General features: G+C 46.2%; 1 protein-coding gene across 1 annotated transcript in view; it reads right to left on the minus strand.

The window, feature by feature from the left end:
* The window catches only part of PNPO (pyridoxamine 5'-phosphate oxidase), a 33,195-nt gene that overhangs the window by 11,682 nt on the left and 321 nt on the right, over positions 1-21,192 (minus strand). Inside the window, exons 2-3 of the mRNA XM_044296766.1 lie at positions 2,051-2,175; positions 1,818-1,917 (exon numbers count right to left, since the gene is read on the minus strand). Coding sequence (XP_044152701.1) covers positions 1,818-1,917; positions 2,051-2,175 — 225 coding nt within the window. The remainder of the gene's footprint in view (positions 1-1,817; positions 1,918-2,050; positions 2,176-21,192) is intronic.

Raw genomic sequence — 21,192 nt, forward strand, 5'->3', positions numbered from 1 at the left:
CTCAGGGGGGCTGTCTGGGTGAAAATAAGGGTATGTCCGGGTTCAGGTCTGAACCCGGACAACCCCTTTAATGTTAATATGTGGATCGAATTATGAATAAAATTGGATACATTATAACATCCAACATTATATACCCCAAGGAAGATTGATCAACTACCAGGCTGGGGTTCACCATTTCACCCTCTGCAGATTCTTGTCTTCTCTCTTCCTCCATTGCAGAAAGGAGAAAGTAGGGAGTCTAGTCACTAAGAAAGAATGAATAGTTAATCCTTAATCTGCACATTTACTAACGATGAGGGAATCTCTTATAGTAAAAAGGGATTTCCATACAGGTAGTCAAGCGCAGACCGTCCTGTAATAGCTCAGGAACTGGTCTGGCTTGTACTTCCTTAAATACAGCACGAGCGGCGCCCCCCACAGAAAGCGTGTCAACATGCGCTCAGCTCCTGCGTCCAATCTCCCAGAGGACGCCGCCCACGTGATAAGCCGGAATAGCGTTATCACGCGCATCGCCTACTGGAAGTGATCTGGAGTTGACGGAAGCGATCCGGACAGGCCCGCTCTCCTTAGAAAATCAGTGCGGCAGAGCCTTGCCTCAAGGATGCCCACATTCCTTGCCGCTCCTGGATGGCGCTTTTCATGGGGCAGAGCTCTCCCTGAGAGGTAACCCACATGCCTGCCGCGAGATAAAGAGGGCCCCCGGAGCACCTCCATATCCTAGGGTCCTGTCAGCCTGCCCAGCAGCGCGATGGACCCCGGCAGCTACCGTCAGCCCTCTAGGGGGTCTCCCACTCCAGGGACAGGAAACCGCTTAATGGGGTAGAGAGGCTCCACCTTTTTATTCTGTAGGTTTCCTGTCCCTGGGGCCGGATCCCTCTCTCTGTGGTGCTGTCATGGGGGAGGGGGAAAATATGACTACCCACCACAAGTATTGACTCACAAATCAAATTGTATACAATATAGAGAGCAAGACATTTATTTATATATATATATATATATATATATATATATATATATATATATATATCTATATCTATATCTTTTTACTCTTTATAATTTTGGACATGGATTAAAAAATGAATGGAATCATGAAGTGATTCGTTTCTGGAGGTATAAAGGACATTCAGTTGTGGTTAGAGTAGGAACACCGAGGTTCTTTTGTCCTGAATTTATACCTATACACATACACTAATCAGAGTGTGTCAGTGATAACACCTCCCTCCTGTACCAATAGCTCTTCACAGGAATTGGAAAAAGCTGAGATATAAATGAATACAATTACAAGTTTTACTGAATCTTTTCCCCCCCGAACTATATATCTGCTCAGCTCATCCTGCTCTATAACATTTTGCTTTCAGATTGCATTGCATTTTGTGGTGGCAGGTTAATATGGGAAGATCTGACCCACAAAGTACCATGTTAGAACAGCTATATTGTGCTATTACTCTGTAATTTCCTCCCGCAAATTTACAATATGAATAAAATATCTTACCATTCCCTTTTTCAATGGGTCATGTCCCCACACACTATTACACTGCCAAGTCAATACGGACAGTATCAGCATGTGTAGGGACACACCCTATTGACATGAAGAATGGTAATGTCCAATTGTTAATTTATTAATCCACTTCCAGAAGGAGTAAAGGAGGAATGGCACAATGTAGAGTTTTAAGAATTGTTATTTGAGGGAATACAATTATTTAATAAAGTAGACATGTCATAAGAGCTGACGGGTCCTCTGTAAATGGTGTACATGTAGATATTATATATTAATGATGTATATGGGATTTTTTTTTATCCATTTAATTGTCCCTCACCAGCTCTTTCCCTTTTCTGCTCTCCCGGTTAGTGTAGAATCGGAACCCATCCGAACCAAAGCCTTTGAGGAGAACCATACGTGCAGAGGGTTTCCCGTCGCTATGTAGAAGAGGGGAAAAGGGTAACTTGAGGAAGAGGTGGGTAAAAATAAGATGTATATTAAAAGACAAACTGGCAGGGGTGAATAGTGGACAGTGTTACCAAATTACATCCCGACATCCCGGGCCAGTACCTGGTAGCGGTGGCGAGACACATAGCATTAGGCTCTGCAATGGAAGGGCATTGCAATACCTCCTGGAACCATACATTGAACTGAGTAATGGGATCAAGGGAAGCTAGATGACATTCTTCAAATGCCTAAGGGAAAAAAAGAATAAAAATATTAGATTCAGGGCTGATTAAGATCAAGGGCTGGCAATTTACAGTCTGTGAAAATAGGGAACCTCTAAAGTCTGCAGTGAAAATGAAGCTTTAAGAACTAATCATTCAGAAAAATGTCCCCAGGCATTTATTCTTTCACTCTGGTCATTCAGGTTTCCAAGGTGTTTTTTTTTTTACAATTTATGAAATAACAAGATGGTCATGTCCTGGGCTGTACTGAAAAGGTTGTCAAAACAACACCCCCTCCTCTGACATCACTTCCTGCTCTCCAGCTATTGGCTGAAGCTGCATCTCACAGACATCCTGCTAGGCCTACCCCCTCCATGCACATAACACTGGTAATATTACTTCCTTCCAGATGCAGGAGGAAGCAGCTCAAATGGAGCAGAAAGCACTCAGAATTATGTCATCACTGTATCATGATAAGGATTATAATGCATTTAGAACGTGTACACCCAGGAGGTATGACCTCCGATAGAAGATAGGGAATTCTTAGTAACCATAGTTCTTAATGGGGTTTTCCAATCATGTTTTATGATGTATTGATGCAAAAGGGCATCCATTAATTTCAATGAGGAGAGTATGCACCTGGCAAACAGGACTAAGATTAACCTATTTATAAGAGATTTTCCAGGTCTCACTGCAAAAGAGAGTTAGACCAGAACCTTCAAACTATGTATAAATGAAGTTCAGGTGCAAGCTACCAAGTTTGCAATGTAAAAGCAAACAAGGACTACAAGTAACAGTGCACTGCTTTATGCACAAAGACACATGCAAACATTGAAAACATGAGTAACTGTAAATTGCATTATTGCTATACTTACCATAGGAAAATTAAAAGCCCATTGCTCACATTTTTTATTAAGAATATGTCAGGCCCATCTACCAGCGACAAGGTGGCTTCTAACAGACGTGACCTACATGAACAGTATTGCCTCTCTTGGGCTGCTACTTGAAGTCCTTTTTTGCTTTTCTATCCTATGATAGGTCATGAATATCCGATTGGTTGGAGTCATCTCCATTGATCAGCGGTTTGAGCCAACTGCTGGGTCAGAACAGTTATCCCATTTAAGGGGTGGTAGAAGTCAGATCTCAATCCATATGAAATTGATGGCCTATCCCAAAGTCATTGGAACGCTATGAGCTGTTAGATCCTCACATCACTGCCATTTCCAGGACAGATTGGCACACACTGACCAGGTAGTGTTGAGTCAGTGCTGATATCTTAACTCATTGAAGATTTTATTAGGCCTGTGCTTCCTAAGGGAAACATAAAGGCAAGACTCCAGTGGATCACTGAGCAGTGGGAAAACATTGCTTGGTCAGCTGAACCTAGATTGCTATTGCACCACGTTGATGAGAGGGTCAGGATTTGGCGCATGCAGCACGAATCAAGGAACCCTTCTTGTCAAGTGTCAACACTTCAGACTGGTGGAGGTGAAGCAATGGTGTGAGAAATGTTCTTGGCACACTTTGGGTCCCCTGATACCTGTGGATAATTGTTTGGGCAGTGGGGTTTACCTAAGCATTGTGGCTGACCAAGTTCATCCCTTCAAGGCAGCAGAAGGCCATTTTAATCAGAACAATGGACCATGCCACAAGGGTTGTATAGCCATGTACTGGTTCCAGGGACATGACAGCGAGTTTTCCTTGTTTCCTTGAACTTTAAAGTCCCAAGATCTTAATTTGATAGTCAGAACAAGTCAGAAGCTCCATCTAATTTGTGGCAACTGCGAAAAGCTGCCCTGTCTGTATCGGCCAATATTCCTGCAGAATGATTTCAATATCCCTTGGAATCTATACCACGGCTGTGGTTCTGAAGGCCAAAAGAGGTCCAATGCACTACTACCAGGGCATCTCTTAAAGAGTGGCTATTCAGTGTATATTGCAATATACAGCAGTTGTTGTACAAAGACCTTTCTTTGACAAAATTAGTGAATATGGTCAAAGCAGTGGTGATAAAATTAGTACAGGATGATTGCAGTAAAGATTGTTACATGTAGTGACAAATGATGATAGACCTGTCAGTCACAGTAAATTGTCAGATACTGTAGACAGAGGAATGACGTCTATACAGCAGAGGTAGAAGCAGATGGATAGCTGTCAGAGCACTGTGTACTGTGTACAAATTAGCTCCAATTCCAAAGAGAAAGCTGAACCTCTGATACCACCAGATGTAAGATGGGTATCCTATAAGTTAATGCTTGATCTTATGAACAGGCCTCAAGGCATAACTTGTATAATAGCTAAGCCAGTACCTTCCAAAATGTGTACTGTATTATACACCAAACAGCCATTTGTGAAATGAAAAACATTAATTATCTCATGATAATGGAACCAAGGGGTGGAATATATTAGACGGGAAGTGAATAGTCAGGGTAGGGTCGCATGTGATGGCAGTGACACACCTGCGGTGCTTCCAAAAACTGCTGTGGTATGCGGCCACTCTGGTTTTTACACTGATTGCTAAGTGACTGCATTGCTTTGTAGTTAAAACAGCAGTGTCCTGGTAAAATAATATCGCCACATAATCAGTTTAGAAAATCACAGCAGCTGCATGTCACCACAGTTTTTGGCCACATCACAGCCACGTATATATGGCATACATCCCCATACCGTTACTTCTTGAAGTTGATATGTTTGAAGCAAGAAAAATGGGCAAGAGTGAGGATCTAAACGACCTTCACAAGGCTCAAATTATGATTGCTAGAGGACTGGGTCAGAGCAAATTAGTTAGAAAGTTAAAGGGGTATTCTCATCTCTAGAATGGGGTCCCTTGACCCATTCCCGCTACACTCCGTCCCTTTGACCGCCACATCCAGGCTGTGAGATGTGGCCAGTTTTACAGAAACAGCCGAGCTCACTGGCTACACTGTTTCCACAAAAGTGAATGGGAGTTACAGAAACAGTGAACAGCTGTGTCCGTAAACCCACCTATCATTACTGGATGCGGTGGTCAGCAGGACAGGTCAGGGGGACACACGTTCTCCAGACAGGTGTGCCATCTATCAAACATTTATGGCAAAGAAACATCTGCATGTATGACAGGACCAAGGTTTCCCAACAGAAAACTGCCTCTACCAGCCTGCCATTTTCCCATAGTGCACCTTGTGCCATCTCTACTGCCTACCCAAACACTGTGCAGACCATGTACATCCCTTCATGGCCCCAGTATTACCTCATAGTAGTGCAATCTTTCAGCAAGATAATGCCCACGCCACATTGCAAAAATTGTTCAAGAATGGTTTGGGAACATGACAGAGTTCAAGGTGTTCACTCGGTCTCCAATCAAGCATCTGTGGGATGTGCTGGAAAAACCAAGTCTAATCCATGGAGGCCTTACCTCACAACTTGACATAGGACTTCTATAGATGCTTACATGTTCAAATTCACTTATTTACTTAGTAATTCCTACAATCACTCATGGAGGCCGACACTAGTGTTTTCGGACCGTTCCCGAACTTGGTCATGGCCAAACAGGAATCATGTGGCAGGGGAAGTGCTGGGATGGACATAAACACTAGTGTCGGCCTCCTTGTATTATTGCAGGAAATGGCAGCACACTCCATCTGGTTTACATTTGGTCAATGAACAGTACTGAAAATTGTCACATTCCGGTTCTACTAGTTTTTTTTGTTGAAGGTCTAGTTCATAGATGATTGCAAAGACAAATAGCCCTTTGAAGGGATTAAAAGTGTCATGACCTTGGACCACAAGTAATCCCCAGGATTTGATGCCATGACTTCATCTCAACATTCCGGACTTCACCTCTGACAACTTGTGGTCCATTAGGCTAATTTCATAATGTGTTTGTGAGCTTAACTGCCATTTACTATATTCCCAGATTATCTGCCATTTTGCTTGTTACTACTGTAATTGGTACTGACACCACAAAAGGTCTTTATCTTCAAACAGGTTTATTTTAATACAGTGGTCTCCAACCAGAGCCAAGGCCAGGGGTGGGAAGGGTAGGCAGTCAAACTGAAAAAAATGGCATGGTGTTAAACAGGGAGGAAGTGCTCAAACCCATATGCAGTTGTGCAGATCCTGCACTTGTGGCCCGTTGCTGATGGCGATCCCCAGCAAAAATGCATACAGTGGAGGATGCCCGCAGCGGACCACAAGTACCACAATAAACATCCTACACAAGATAGAAATTATGTGGATGTGATAACCAATATAACAATATTTGCAAAGACAGGTGCACTCTGCGGTCGTACTAAACCCTCATACTGATATTAAAATTGAGAGATTAGCCCTGTAATTTGCCCACTGGCTCCTGGTATTGCCCATACGGTACAAGTAGGTTTAGCGTTAGGTCCCGAGCTACTTGAGAAACCTTGGCGCAGTGCTCGGGCTCAGACATGACCTCCATAGTAGCACATGTTGGCTAATCTCTCAATTTTGACATCAGTTTGAGGGTTTAGTAAGACCGCAGAGTGCGCCTGTCTTTGCAAATATTATTATATTGTTATAAGGGTAGGCAGTCACCTATGGTGCAAGTGTGGAGGCAGCACAATTTATCCCATAAAGTGTATGGCCAGTGAAACGCTTTGACTGAGTGGTTAATAGTGCTGCAGGTGCCAGCGTCCGATGTTGTAGGATCCAGCATCAAATAGAGGGGGCACATTCTAGAAACCCTACTTTAGGCACTTATGGAGCTTGTCCCACCTCTTCCTGAGATTCTCCAGTGGTTGTGTAACTACAACTCTCAGCATGATCTGACAGTCTGTGATTGCTCTTAAGCGGCTTTGTCTTGCTCTCGGTACCACATATAGTGCCACATAACTTGTTTCAGGACCATACGTGGTTGTCAGCATAGAAACGGACCTCTGTAATTGTAGCCAGGATATAACCTCTCGGCAATTATTGATTGTACTATGGAGCTGGAATGAAAACTGCTACCTTGAGCATAAGTTATGACTTTTGAGGCTTTTTACAACCCTGTTGTTTTTGTCACATGGTCTTGGACTTCCTTTATTTTCTATCACTAGCATTTAGCCAAACTCATAAAAGAATACCTATATAATGACAGGTATATCTCACTATAACAGGTTTGTGTAGATGATGTCAATGTTTATTTCATATGAATGCACAGATTAAACTGTGGGTTCACCCTTGCGAACCCACAATTATATGTTACTTGCATGTGGCTCCCAAGAAATATTTCTTGTGACTTCCAAAGTCCATGCCAGGCAAGTGCCTGGGATCCTCTTTGATCCTTCTGCCTAACGGAGGACTCCAGCAGAACGTAAACCGGACGGATCCGCTATGTAAGCCATAGACTTCTGTTATGACGGAATGAATGACGGAATGCCTCTAAAGGCATTCTGTTATGGAAACGCGTTTATGGTCCTTGGTAACGGAATCCATAACACAATTCAGATTATACCACAGCACGAACCCGCACACAAACTTCAAAATATGAAATTCGTTCATCCCTATCAGTAATATACAGTATCAGTAGCATACAGTATAACAGTGTAATACAGTATATCAGTAGCATACAGTAGGTATCAGTATAAATTATGGGATTTTGAAGTATAGAAACAAACCAGCAGAAAATGTGGGGGATCTTTGTGGAGCTCAGCTCATAAACCCCACAAATGTTACCTTCTGACACCGGACTTAGTATTAACCAATAGACCTGACAGAACAGATGTGCAGGTCGGGGGACACCTGGGAAATAGTGACTATAAAGTAGTAACCTTCCAATTATCATTCAAAAGACTGTTTCTTCACGGAGGAACAAAAATACCAAACTTCAAAAAAGCTAAAGAGAGGCCATAGGCCTAACTAACTGGGACAAAGTCCTCTATAATAAAAATACAGCCACAAAATGGGATATTTTTAAAAGCATCCTAAAATCTAAAATCTAATACCTTATGGGAATAAAAGATTAAGGAATAAGAAGAAACCAATGTGGATAAATAGAACTGTAAAGAAAGCAATAAATGACAAAAAAAATTTTTTTTTAAATCACCAAAACAGGAGGGTAGCGAGAAAGGACTGAAAAACTATAAGGAAAAAAATGGAATATGTAAAAAACAAATAAAAGCAGCCAGACAGAGAGATTAATTGCCAAAGAGAGCAAAACTAGCCCCAAAATGTTCTTCAATTATATAAATGGTAAAAAATATAAATCTGAAGGTGTTTACAAAGTGATGAGGGGGGAGGTGCAGAGGATGAGGAGGAGAAAGCAAAGCTATAACTTTTTTTTCCCTCCACTGTATTCACTGTAAAAATTAACTCAGATGAAATGCAGTCCGGACTTTAAGTATTAGGCTACACAGAGCGGCGCCCAGGGATGTCTCAGCACTTACTATTATTCCTGGGCGCCGCTCCGTTCGCCCGCGCCCCATTACCGTCTCCTGCAGTCCTGCTCCATATGCTAATTACCTTCGGAGCGATGGGGAGGAGACATCTGCTTCTCTCCTGGGCATTCCTCCTCTCTGCGCTGCGATTGGACAGCGCTACAGCCAGGGAGAAGGAACGCCCAGGAGAGAAGCTGCTGTCTCCTCCCCATGGCTCCGATAGTAATTAGCATATGGAGCAGGACTGCAGGAGACGGAAATGGGGCACAGGCGCACAGCGGGCAAACGGAGTGGCACCCAGGAATAAAAGTAAGTGCTGGGACAGCCCTGGGCGCCGCTCTGTGTAGCCTACTACTTAAAGTCTGGACCCATATAAGGTCCTCTTTAACTTATAATACAGGAGGCAGGTGCCGGCAGCAGAATCGCATAGCCGGCACCCTGCCTCTGACAGGGAGCTGTGATCAGCAGCAGTTAACCCCTCAACTCGGCACCTGAGGGGTTAACTGCCGCTGATCTGCTGCCAGTACCCGCCACCTGTATTAAAGGTTAATTATCATTGGTGGTGCAGTGCGCCCCCCCTCAACCCCCCTAGTATTATAATCATTGGTGGCAGTGGCCACAGGGTCCCCTTGTCTCTTGTCCCCTCCTCCTCATTGGTGGCAGTGGCAGCTTCTGATCGGAGCTCCAGCAGTGTAATCCTGGGGCTCCGATCAGTTACCATGGCAGCCAGGACGCCGCTGAAGACCTGGCTGCCATGGTAACATCCCTGGTGCTGTGTGCACTATGCACAGAGCGGCAGGGAGAGTGTGAAGTCCTATTCACCCTGACAGAGCTCTATTAGGGTGAATAGGACAAGGGATGAAAAGATCCCAGGATAGTTATTAAATAAACTGTAATAAAAAAATAAAAAATTAAAAAAAAAAACACACCAAAAGTATAAATCACCCCCTTTCCCAATTTTACATATAAAATATATAAACATCGCCACGTCCGAAAAGTCCAAAATATTAAAATATTTAAAAAATCTATGCGGTGAACGCCGGAACAGAAAAAAAAACTTCCGCGATTCGCCATTTTTTAAAATGCGGAATGCACGTGGCCTTTTTGTTTTCTTTTTTTCGCGTGGTATCGAATGGTATCGAGTATCGCAATACTTTTTTATGGTATCGAAAGCGAATAAAAAATTGGGTATCGCAACAACTCTATTTGGCGCATAGCAAATGTGGTGCCAATATCCAAAAACAGAGCCCGGAAACTATAGGCCGGTAAGTTTAACATCTGTCGTGGGTAAACTGTTTGAAGGTTTTCTAGGAGATGCTATCTTGGAGTACCTCAATGAAGATAAGCAAATAACGCCATATCAGCATGGCTTCATGAGGAATCGGTCATGTCAGACTAATTTAATCAGTTTCTATGAGTAGGTAAGTTCTAGACTTGACAGCGGCGAATCAATGGATGTCGTATATCTGGACTTCTCCAAAGCATTTGACACTGTACCACACAAAAGGTTAGTATATAAAAAGAGAATGCTCGGACTGGGAGAAAATGTCTGTATGTGGGTAAGTAACTGGCTCAGTGATAGAAAACAGAGGGTGGTTATTAGTGGTACACACCCAGATTGGGTTACTGTCACTAGCGGAGTACCTCAGGGGTCAGTATTGGCCTTATTCTCTTCAGTATATTTATTAATGATCTTGTAGAAGGCTTGCACAGTAAAATATCAATTTTTGCAGATGACACTAAACTGTGTAAAGTAATTGACACTGAAGAGGACAGTATACTACTACAGAGGGATCTGGATAGATTGGAGGCTTGGGCAGAGAAGTGGCAGATGAGGTTTAACACTGATGCACATGGGAAGGAACTCTCTGCCTGAGGAGGTGGTGATGGTGAGTACAATAACGGAATTCAAGAGGGGCCTGGATGGATTTCTGGAGTGTAATAATATTACAGGCTATATCTACTAGAGAGGGGTCGTTGATCCAGGGAGTTATTCTGACTGCCTGATTGGAGTCGGGAAGGAATTTTTTTCCCCTTAAAAAATTGGCTTCTACCTCACAGTTTTTTTTTGCCTTCCTCTGGATCAACTTGCAGGATAAGGCCTCATGCACACGGCCGTGTTCCGCGGCGGAGAGCGGACCGTGGAAACCCGGCCGGGATTCCTGCTGACAGCATGAGCGCACGGCGTCATTGGTTGCTATGACACCGTGCGCTTCATGCAGCCGCTGCTGTACAGTAATACACTGGTATAGTATATAGTATAGTGTATTACTGTACAGCAGCGGCTGCATGAAGCGCACAGTGTCATAGCAACCAATGACGCCGTGCGCTCATGCTGTCAGCAGGAATCCCAGCCGGGTCTCCACGGTCCGCTCTCCGCCGCGGAACACGGCCGTGTGCATGAGGCCTAAGGGTACTTTCACATTAGCGTTTTTCTTTTCCGGCGTAGAGTTCCATCACAGGGGCTCTATACCGGAAAAGAACTGATCAGGCATGTCCCCATGCATTGTGAATGGAGAGTAATCCGTTCAGGATGCATCAGGATGTCTTCAGTTCAGTCGTTTTTTTTTTTTTTTTTTATAAATCTCTTTATTGAAATGAGAATTATCACAGGTTATGCATTCCAACTACAGATCATAGATTACAATTCGTTACAGACCAGTGATGCATAGAACAGCAGGCATCTGTCCAATTATTCTCAAATCATCCACATTTTCATTTTTAACCCAAAACCTCCCCCCGAATACCCCTCCCCAACCCCCAACCACCCCCCCTATGCAACCCATCCCCTGCACTCTCATCTGGGACCAAGTCGATACATCCTTTCCGGTTGTAGCCACAAATTGGCATCTAGTGGGGTCTGTCTAGGTGTCAAGCTTCCCTAGTTTATTTGCTAGTTGCGCTGCCAAGTACCATTTGGTCATTTTAAAAGGAGCCATCAGTTCCTGAATTTCGCATTGTGAAAGTCGCTTCTCAATGAACTCTCTCCACTTCTTAATAAATTTTCCAAGCAGTCCCTCCTTATCCCGTTCCACCTCCAACCTTTCCAGGTACAAAACATTTTTCATTATCCCCAGCACCTCCGACCATGTCGGGACTCCCTCCTCCAACCAATGCCTCAGAAGAGCCTTTTTAACTGCCATTAGCATTATGTGTACCCCCCCCTTAGCTACCACCGTTCCTAAATCTTCTTCTTGATTTTTTGGGACGTAATGAAAAATGCATTGTTGAGGCGACGCCCTCACTTCCTCCCCCCAGATTTCCTTTATCGCGACTATTGCTTTCTCCCACAATGGCTTCACCTTTGGGCATTCCCACAAAGCATGAAGGAGTCCCGCCTTCGCGAGGGTACACTTGGGGCAATGTCGCAGGTAGTGGGCAGGAGCATCCTGATAGGACAGATTAAAGGCATAAGTCGCCCTGTGCAAAATGCGCAGCTGTGTTTCTCTCCATTGTTCATTGCAAACTGCCTTCCGCACTAACTCCAGGCCCTCCCTCATCTTCCTCGCTATGGCCTGGTCGTTCAGTTCCCTAGCCCAAGGTTTAAAAGCCTCCTTTACTACCCCTATCATCTGTATGCTATGTAGCCTTTGATATAACTCAGAGAGGGACATATGCGACCCGTCTTTGCCCAACAACGCTGTGAACCAAGTGAGCCTGTCCGGATCACCCAGCGAAATTGCCTGTGCCCTACAATAACTCCGAATTTGCAGGAAAGGGAAGTAGCTAGTCTCCGTTAGATCATACCGTCCCTTAACCTGCTCCCAGTCCAGCAGTTGGCAACCGTCGACTCTTAATAAGTCATTAAGTGACATAATATTCTTTGCCCTCCAACTTTGGAACAATACATTATCCCTGCCCTGGGGGAATGATGGCAGTGACCATAGTGGCATCTTAGATGAAACATAGTAAGGAAGTCCATAGATTTTCCTGATTGACTTCCACGCCACTATGGTGTCCCTCAGCAAGATAGACTGCCTAATCGATGCTGGAAGGTCTTTTAGTTTTGTATGTAGAAGAGCGACCAGGCTCCATGGACCAACCAAACCCTGTTCTATCATGATCGCCGAGTGATGCCCCGTCCCCCAAACCCAGTCCCTGACGTGCCGGAATAAGGCCGCCAGATTATAATGGCGGACATTTGGCATCTGAAGTCCTCCTTCCCATTTTAGCATAGTCAATTTCGCATAAGCAATGCGCGGTCTTTTGGCCTTCCACAGAAAGCGATTGAACGCTCTCTGAATCCTATTGGTGTCAGTGTGCTTTAACAATAGCGGGATTGTTTGGAGCGGGTAGAGTAGCTTAGGAAAGCTCACCATTTTAATCAAGTGTGCTCTGCCACACAAGGACAGGGGTAACTCCTTCCATTTCTCCAACTCATTCTCGATCTTTGATAACAGCGGAGGGTAGTTTAATGAATATATCGACTCTGGGGTACGCCCTATTTTGATGCCTAAGTAAGTTAGGTAATCTTTTCTGATTTCCACCCTAGACTGTATCCGGCTTCCCTGGTTAGTCCCTCGCCCCAAAAACAGCATTTGGCTTTTGTCCACATTAATTTTATAGCCCATCACTCTCCCATACTTAATTAACGCCTCCATCACCCGATCCAGCTGACACTCCGGTGCTCCCAGGTAAATCAGGATATCATCCGCAAAGCAACTCACTTTCAGCTCCTGAGTACCCACTTTGATCCCCTCATACATGTCAGATTGTATCATCAGTCTAGCTAAGGGCTCCACTGCCAGGTTAAAGAGCAAGGGAGATAGGGGGCACCCTTGCCGCGTGCCCTTACTAAGTTTGATGTTTCCTGACAGGAAGCCCGGTACATACACCTTTGCTAGGGGATTCTCATATATAGCTTTTAGGTAGTTTCTGAAGTTTCCCTTGATATTGACCCTATCCAATACCATATCCAACCACTGCCAGCTCACGTTGTCGAATGCCTTTTCGGCATCGATCGCCAATAACGCCGGTGTGTAGCCCTGTATATCTTTCCTATCCCTACCTAAAACTGCCAAAACCTTCCGGATATTGGTCACCGCTGACCTCCCCTTCATAAACCCCACTTGGTGAGGACCTATCAAGTCTGCCACGCAATTGGCTAGTCTGTTAGCCAGGATCTTGGATAAGACCTTGATGTCCTGGTTGATTAACGATATCGGCCTATACGAGCCTGGCTGAGTTAAATCTCTGCCCGGTTTTGGAAGTATTTTTATATAGGCCAGTTTGCCCGTGTCCGGTAGGCTCCCCCCTTTCAAGATGGCGTTAAATAAAGCAGTCAAAGTCGGGGATAATTCCTGGTGAATTGCTTTATAGAATTCAGCCGGGAACCCGTCGGGGCCCGGTGCCTTACAATTCGCCAGGGATTTAATTGTTAATCTCACTTCCTCCTCAGTTACCTCCCGGTTCAACGTCTCCAACACCTCACATGAGAGCTGTGGTAGTTCTACCCTTGCTAGCATGTCTCTAGCTCCCTGAACGTCAAAGTGGTCGCTGGTATACAAGGTTTGGAAGAAGTCCCCTAATGTCTCCACTATTTCCTTCGGGTGGGTGCAGAGTCTCCCTAATTTGTCTTTCAAAGGGTGTACCGGAGGCTGTTTGGCAAATGGTCGGGTTAAGTTGGCCAGTAATCTCCCTGCCTTGTTCCCATGCCTGAAAAATCTCGCCTTCTGATAGTCCCCAAACCATTTCTCCTGTCTCTCAACGCAATAGTCGAAATTATGCTTGGCAGTTACCCATAATAACTTGTTAACCTCCGTGGGGGTATGTAAAAAGTTGGTGTACGCCTCCCGAACCTGCATGATGGACTCCTCGTATTTAGACTTCGCCTCCCTTTTTTTCCCTATCGTGTAAGACAGTATACGGCCCCTCAGCACGGCTTTGGCCGCGTCCCAAAAAAGGGCCGGGTTCGAAGTATGTTCCGCATTATCCTGCGAGTATTCCCACCACCAGCCTCTTACCCTGTCAGCGAACTCTTTGTCATTAGACAAGTGTTGAGGGAGTCTCCAAACGAACTCCTGTCCCCTAGGGACTGAGTCCATCATTTCCATGATCACCGGGGCATGGTCAGAGATTAGTAAATCAGAAAACTCAACCATCTTGACTTTTGACAGAAGTCTCGATGATGCTAGAAAATAGTCGATCCGTGACCATGACCCTTGAGCATGCGAGAAATGTGTGAACTCTCGATCCACCGGATGGAAATACCGCCATACATCTAGCAGCCCCGTGCTCTGTAGCAGCGGGAGTAGGGTCTGAGCGCACTTCTGGTTGCCAATAGGTCCAGGAGTCTCTCGTCTCCTATCCTCTTGCTCATTATGCACCCTATTAAAGTCCCCTGTTACCAGTACCATTTGGGAGTCCTCCTTCAGGACACTCCCTTCCAACTTGTCATAGAACGTCTTCTGTGCTGTATTGGGGGCATAGACATTGTGGATGACCAGCTGGCCTGCGGGCGAATCTATACATATGCGCAACCACCTCCCGAGATCATCCGTCAATGTGGACCGAATCTCATACTGTAGGCGTTTGTGCAATAAAACAATCACACCCGCCTTTCTGCCCTCAGAGGAGGACCCTACCACTTGTCCCACCCACAACCTCCGCATCCTCCAAAAATCCGCTTCTTCAAGATGGGTCTCCTGCAGAAACGCTACGTCAATTTTGAGTTTCTTAAGATGGCGTAGCACTGCCATGCGTTTCGAGGGGGATCTAAGACCCTTAACATTCCATGTGGCTACTCTCATAATGGATTGGCACTATAGATCTCTGCAGGAGAGCCATCCCCAAACAGATAGCAGCAGTACCTCACATAGTGCCGCCTGATCCTCGCCGATTCAACCCGTCCCAAAGTAGTGCAGCCCTCCCCCCTCCCCCCGCCCCCCTTCCCAACTCCTAACTCTACAACATTAACATCATATCTGCTAACTTCGCTTTTTTCGCGCATGTTATCGAGTAGCTGTTGTCACTACCTGAAAACAAAAGCAATCCTGCCCATGCTCCTCACCCTCCAGCCCTTACTTAACGACATAACAGGTATTAACACATCAGAACGTTAATAAACTAGAAGTCTTTGCCATCTCACGTGACCGGTGAGTTTAGCCGTGGTGTAGAGTCCCTTTAAGGCCTCTGTCGTCCACTGGAATTCGCATCCCGTTCCTCCGATCCCATAGGTCCTGGGTCCAAACGACCCTGCTGCTGTCTGGATCCTCTCCCTCTGGTTGATGCCATCGATCTCTGGGAAGGTGGGGGAAACATGTCCGAGAACACCGCATCAGACTCCAAAGCCTCCCTCGCGTCCCTTGGGGAGTGGAAAGTGTCAATCGTGCCATCCTGCCGAAAGATTCTCAGCGTCGCTGGGTACAATAAGGCAAATTTCACTTTATTCTGGGCCAGCAAGGAACAAATTTGAGTGAATTCCCTCCTCCGTTTGGCTACTTCAGCCGAATAGTCACTGAACAAGAGAACTTTCTTTCCCCGGACCAGCAGGGGTGGTGCTTGACGCCTGAATTTTGATAGTATGGCCTCCTTGGCGGCATAATTTAAGTATTTAACAATCACTGCTCTGGGTCGCGTGTTGTCCGAGCGCCCCCCCGCCGACAGCGGCGGCCCCAGGCGATGCGCCCTTTCTACTACGCAGGTACCTCTTAGCCCCAGTGCTTGCGGGATCTCGACTTCACAAATGTCCGCCAGCTGGTTTGGGGGAATCGATTCAGGCAACCCAATGATCCTTAAGTTGCTCCTACGGGAGCGATTCTCCAGGTCATCGACCTTCTCTTTCAGATACTGATTGCTGCGAGCAAGCTCGCTGATGCTGCTATGCGCCTTTTCCAGCTCCTCCTCGGCTAACATCACCCTCTGCTGAACTTCGGCGATCTGGGAGGTATGCTGCGACACTTCCGTCTGTAGTTGTTTCAGGGCCATCGACACCGTGGCTTCCAAAGAGGCCTTGATATCCGGCGCCAGAAGTTTAGCCACCTCTATCGCCATAGATTTACATGAGGAGGTTAACTCCTCGTTCGGTCCCAGGCTACAGTCCACTTCCTCTTCCTCCGAGCAGGAGGCCTCAGCGCTCCTCTGTGTTGACTGAGAGGCTGATCTGGTGAGTCTCTGATGCTTGTCTTGAGTCGGCGCCATCTTGCCCCGGTTTCTCTGCACCTCACCTGGCGGGAGCGATGGCGATAATGCGTTCTGGGAGCCGCCTCTTATTAAGAACTTCTCCATGAGCTGCCCCCGATGCTCCGGGGGGGGTTTGTGTGGGCGCTGTATAGTCCCGGTATGCGGCGGCTCGGCGATTTTCGGGCCGGTAGAGCGGAGCTCCTGCAACTAGCGGCTATCCATGCGCGCGCCGGAACCGGAAGTCAGTTCAGTTGTTTTGACTGATCAGGCAAAAGATAAAACAGTAGCATGCTACGGTTTTATCTCTGGCGGAAAACCTGAAGACATGCCTGAATGCCAGATCCGTCCTTCTGGCCTGCGCATGTGCAGACCAGTAAAAATGTGAAAAAAGGTACAAGACGGATCCGTTCTTGCAATGCATTTGTGAGACGGATCCGCATCTGGATCCGTCTCACAAATGCTTTCAGTCACAGCCAGATCGGCGGATCCTGCGGGCAGTTCCCACGACGGATCACACTGCCGCAAGTGTGAAAGTAGCCTAACAGGCTGAACTGGATGGCCAGATGTCTTTTTGCAGCCTCATAAACTATGTTACTATAAAAAGCCTAAAATTTACCAGGTGTAGAATCCAGGTGAAAATACATAGAAGCCAGCAATGATATTAAAGCAAAAATAAAGACAGATTGCGGCGCTCACCTGGCTGGTAATAGTAGAGGGAAGCACGGAAGGCGCTGGGAACCTAACGCAAGACAACTACCAAAGATAGAGACGAGGATCCAGCTTCCAAAAATCGTGACAGCCTTTATTAAAAAAGTAAAAAAATGTAAAATCCGACATACAGGCCATGTCTACGTGTTTCGAATGACATAATATCGATCCTTACTCATGACATGAAACGCGTAGACATGGACTGTATGTCAGTTTTTGGAAGCTGGATCCTCGTCTCTATTTTTGGTAAATGATATTAAAGGGAATCTGTCACCTGCTCTTACCATTTTAAGCTGGCACCATCGCTATGTTGACTAAAGTACCTTATTTCCTGCAGTCTTCTTTTTACTTTATTTCGTTTTGTAGTTTTGATATAAAAGCGCTTTTTATGTTATGCTAATGAGGCTCCAAGGTGCCCAGAGGGGCGTTTTTTTTAGTCTCCGGTGCCCAGTGACGCCCCCCTGCAGTGCCCAGTGGCGCCTCCTGATCATCAAATAACCTCCCACAGCCCGGCAAACGGTTCCGCCACCTCCCCACGTCATAGTCCACCTTATAGAAATGCCCCGTCCTTCTTCCTGTCTGCGGCCAGAAAACTCGTGCAGGCGCAGTACCACCTGTGCCTGCGCGATCATTAACCTCCTGAGGGCAACAGCCTCAAAAGTCTCACTGGGCATGCGCCGAGCCCAGTGATGTAACCTGAGCGCTGTTGCCCTCAGGACGTTGATGATCACACAGGCGCAGGCGGTACTGCGCCTGCGCGAGTTTTCTGGCCGCAGACAGGAAGGATGGGGCATTTCTATAAGGTAGACTATGACGTGGGGAAGGGGGCGGAACCGTTTGCCGGGCTGTGGGAGGTTATTTGATTATCAGGAGGCGTTCTTGGGCACTGCAGGGAGGCGTCACTGGGCAACGGAGAGTGAAAAAAACGCCCCTCTGGGCACCTTGGAGCCTCATTAGCATAACATAAAAAGCGCTTTTATATCAAAACTACAAAACGAAATAAAGTAAAAAGAAGACTGCAGGAAATAAGGTACTTTAGTGAACATAGCGATGGTGCCAGCTTAAAATGGTAAAAGCAGGTGACAGATTCCCTTTAAAGGAATAGAATGTGATCTGACTCCAGTAGTAGTGATTAGAAAGTCCCACAACAGCCTCAGCTTTACCCACCTAGTATCCCATATAGCAGCCCTCAGGGCCCACCTACCGATCGTGATTTCAGAATATTCCACAGAATGAACACCTGTGGTAAGTCCTGATGCACTGACACTAATTATATCACCTGCTCAATGCTAAGGAAATCCTGAAAACATGACCGGCAGGTGTGCCCTGAGGAACACTGCCATAGAGCAACTCCAGCAGATGTCTGACTTTCCAGCGCTGCGCCCTCTGCTGGTAGTGAGAAAGCACTGCACTTTGCTGGAAGGTATGCGCAAGCAGATTATAAAGGGGTTGTGCACTCATTTCCAGATCTCCCAGACTGGCAGGACCCGTATCATACTAACCTGATCCCCGGCGCTGGGTCCCAGCTTGTTCTCTCCGCTGTTTGTTTCGGGTCCCTCCTTGTAAACTTCAGGTTTGATGCCACTACAGCCAATCACTGCTCCCCTCATGTTACGTGACCATTTGACACGACGCAAGGGAAGCAGTGGCGCCAAACCTAAAGCTTGGATGGAGGAATTTGAAACAAGCAGCAGAGCAAACGAGCCAGGACCCAGTGCCAGGGATCCGCCAGTCTGAGAGGTCTGGGAATGATTCCAGTTATGTGACATTATCACTATGCACATTAAGGGGATAACTATTAGATCGGTGACGGTTCTACCAGTGGGACCCCCACTGATCATGAGAACGGGGACCCCCGTACCCTATGGAGCTCCCCGACATGAACCAATCTAACAGTTATCCCATATCCTGACGATCGGGAACAACTTCATATCTGGATAGCCCCTTTAATGCATGTATTCATTTCTTACTAGGTAATGGTTCTCCTTACAGAGATCCAGCTGGTGTAGGGTGTCTTACAGGCAATGCACCCTGGAAAAAGTATAGGTGTGCAGCTACCAGCACACGGGCACTGCCATGGAGGCCGGTGACAGAGGGGGTTGGTAACGCCCCCTCCATTAGCGGCCATGTTGGAACAGCAGCGCCGAGTGAAGTGGGGAGATGACTGTACTACAGAAGAGGGCGGCGCTGACAGTGGCGCTGACAGGCATATAAAGGATATCAGTAAGCTTTCAATACACTTCGGGTCTATTCACAGAGAGTCTTCTGCCATTAGTATTTTGGCACAGATTCCACGCCAAATCAACTATGGAGTCTGCGTGATGACCAGCTCCCATTGTTTTCAATGGTACACTGCGCTGCTGTTTGTGCGCCGAACGGTTTAAAGCTACAACAGCTCCATGAAGTGACATGTCCCTTATTAGTAAGATGTTCGTACAGACCACGCTGGAAATTGCCAACTCCCTTTAAAGGGGTTTCCAGGAATAAGATATTGCCAGGATAGGTCATCAATATCAAATTAGAGGGGATCTGACTCCTGACCCCCTGCCCATCCGCTGTATGAAGGGGGCACAGTGCTTGGACAAACACCATTGGCTCTTCATACTGCAGCGCCGTCCATTATATAGTGGCTGTGCTTGGTATTGCAGCTCAGACTCATTCTCTTGAATAGGACTTCCCTGCACAAGAGCTGTGTGACCGATTACGTCATAGACCTAGGAAGAGGCTGCAGTGCTCCCCAGAGCTGATCACTGGGGGTACCAGGAGTCGGACCCCCACCATCAGATATTTGAATACCAGGAAACCCCTATAATACCCAGGGCCTTCACACAGGTTGTACTTACCTACCGGCGATGAGTGGGGTGTCAGTGGTTCAGCCAATAGCAGGCCGCAATGGGGACAAGCCCCCCCCCCATCGCCGGTTCGTATGTACAACCTGTGTGAGGGGCCCAGGCATCATAGGGTTTGGATAACCCCTTTAAAGGAGCTTTAAACCAAACTAGTAATATTAACCAAATCAGAGCTGCCCAACTGTAGCAGTGTACCTATGTAGTCAAGTAAAAGTGGAAAAACATATTTATTAAAGGGGTTGCGCAGTATTAGGGTACTTTCACACTTGCGTTGTTGGATTCCGGTATGCAAACGGATAGCATTTGTTTCCAGATCTGGCTGACAAATGCATTGAAAAGCTCGATCCGTCTCTTCGGTGTCATTTGGAAAAATGGATCCGGTATTTATTTTTTTCTCATTTTTAAAAGTCTGTGCATGCGCAGATCGGGAACCCGGATCCGGTTTTCCGGAACACTTAGTACCAGATCCGACATTAATACATTCCAATGGAAATTAATGCCGAATCCGGCATTGCGCCAAGTGTTCCTAAATTTCAGCCGGAGAAAACACTGCAGCACTGTATTTTCTCCGGCCAAATACCGTAGGAGGGACTGAACTGAAGACATCCTGATGCACACAGAACGGATTGCTCTCCATTCAGAATGCATTAGGATAAAACTGAACCTTTTTTTACGGTATTGAGCCCCGAGGACGGAACTCAGTACCGGAAAACTTTAACACAAGTGTGAAAGTACCCTAAGAAAAAACATGGCTGCCTTCTTCCAAAAACAGCTCCACCCCTGTCTGCAGGTTGTGTGCAGTACTGCACCACTGCCCCATTGACTCAGAAGGAGCTCAGCTGCAATACCAGGCACAGTCCATGGACAGGAGTGGCGCTTTTGGAAGAATATTTGGAATATTTATCTGATCCTGGACAACCCCTTTAAGCTATCATTAGATATTAGATTTGCTTTGAATGATTGCTCAGATTTGTGGTATCTTGTGGTTCTTCCCGAGTGGT

The sequence above is a fragment of the Bufo gargarizans genome, chromosome 6 (genome assembly GCF_014858855.1).
Source record: "Bufo gargarizans isolate SCDJY-AF-19 chromosome 6, ASM1485885v1, whole genome shotgun sequence".
Classification (NCBI taxonomy): domain Eukaryota; kingdom Metazoa; phylum Chordata; class Amphibia; order Anura; family Bufonidae; genus Bufo; species Bufo gargarizans.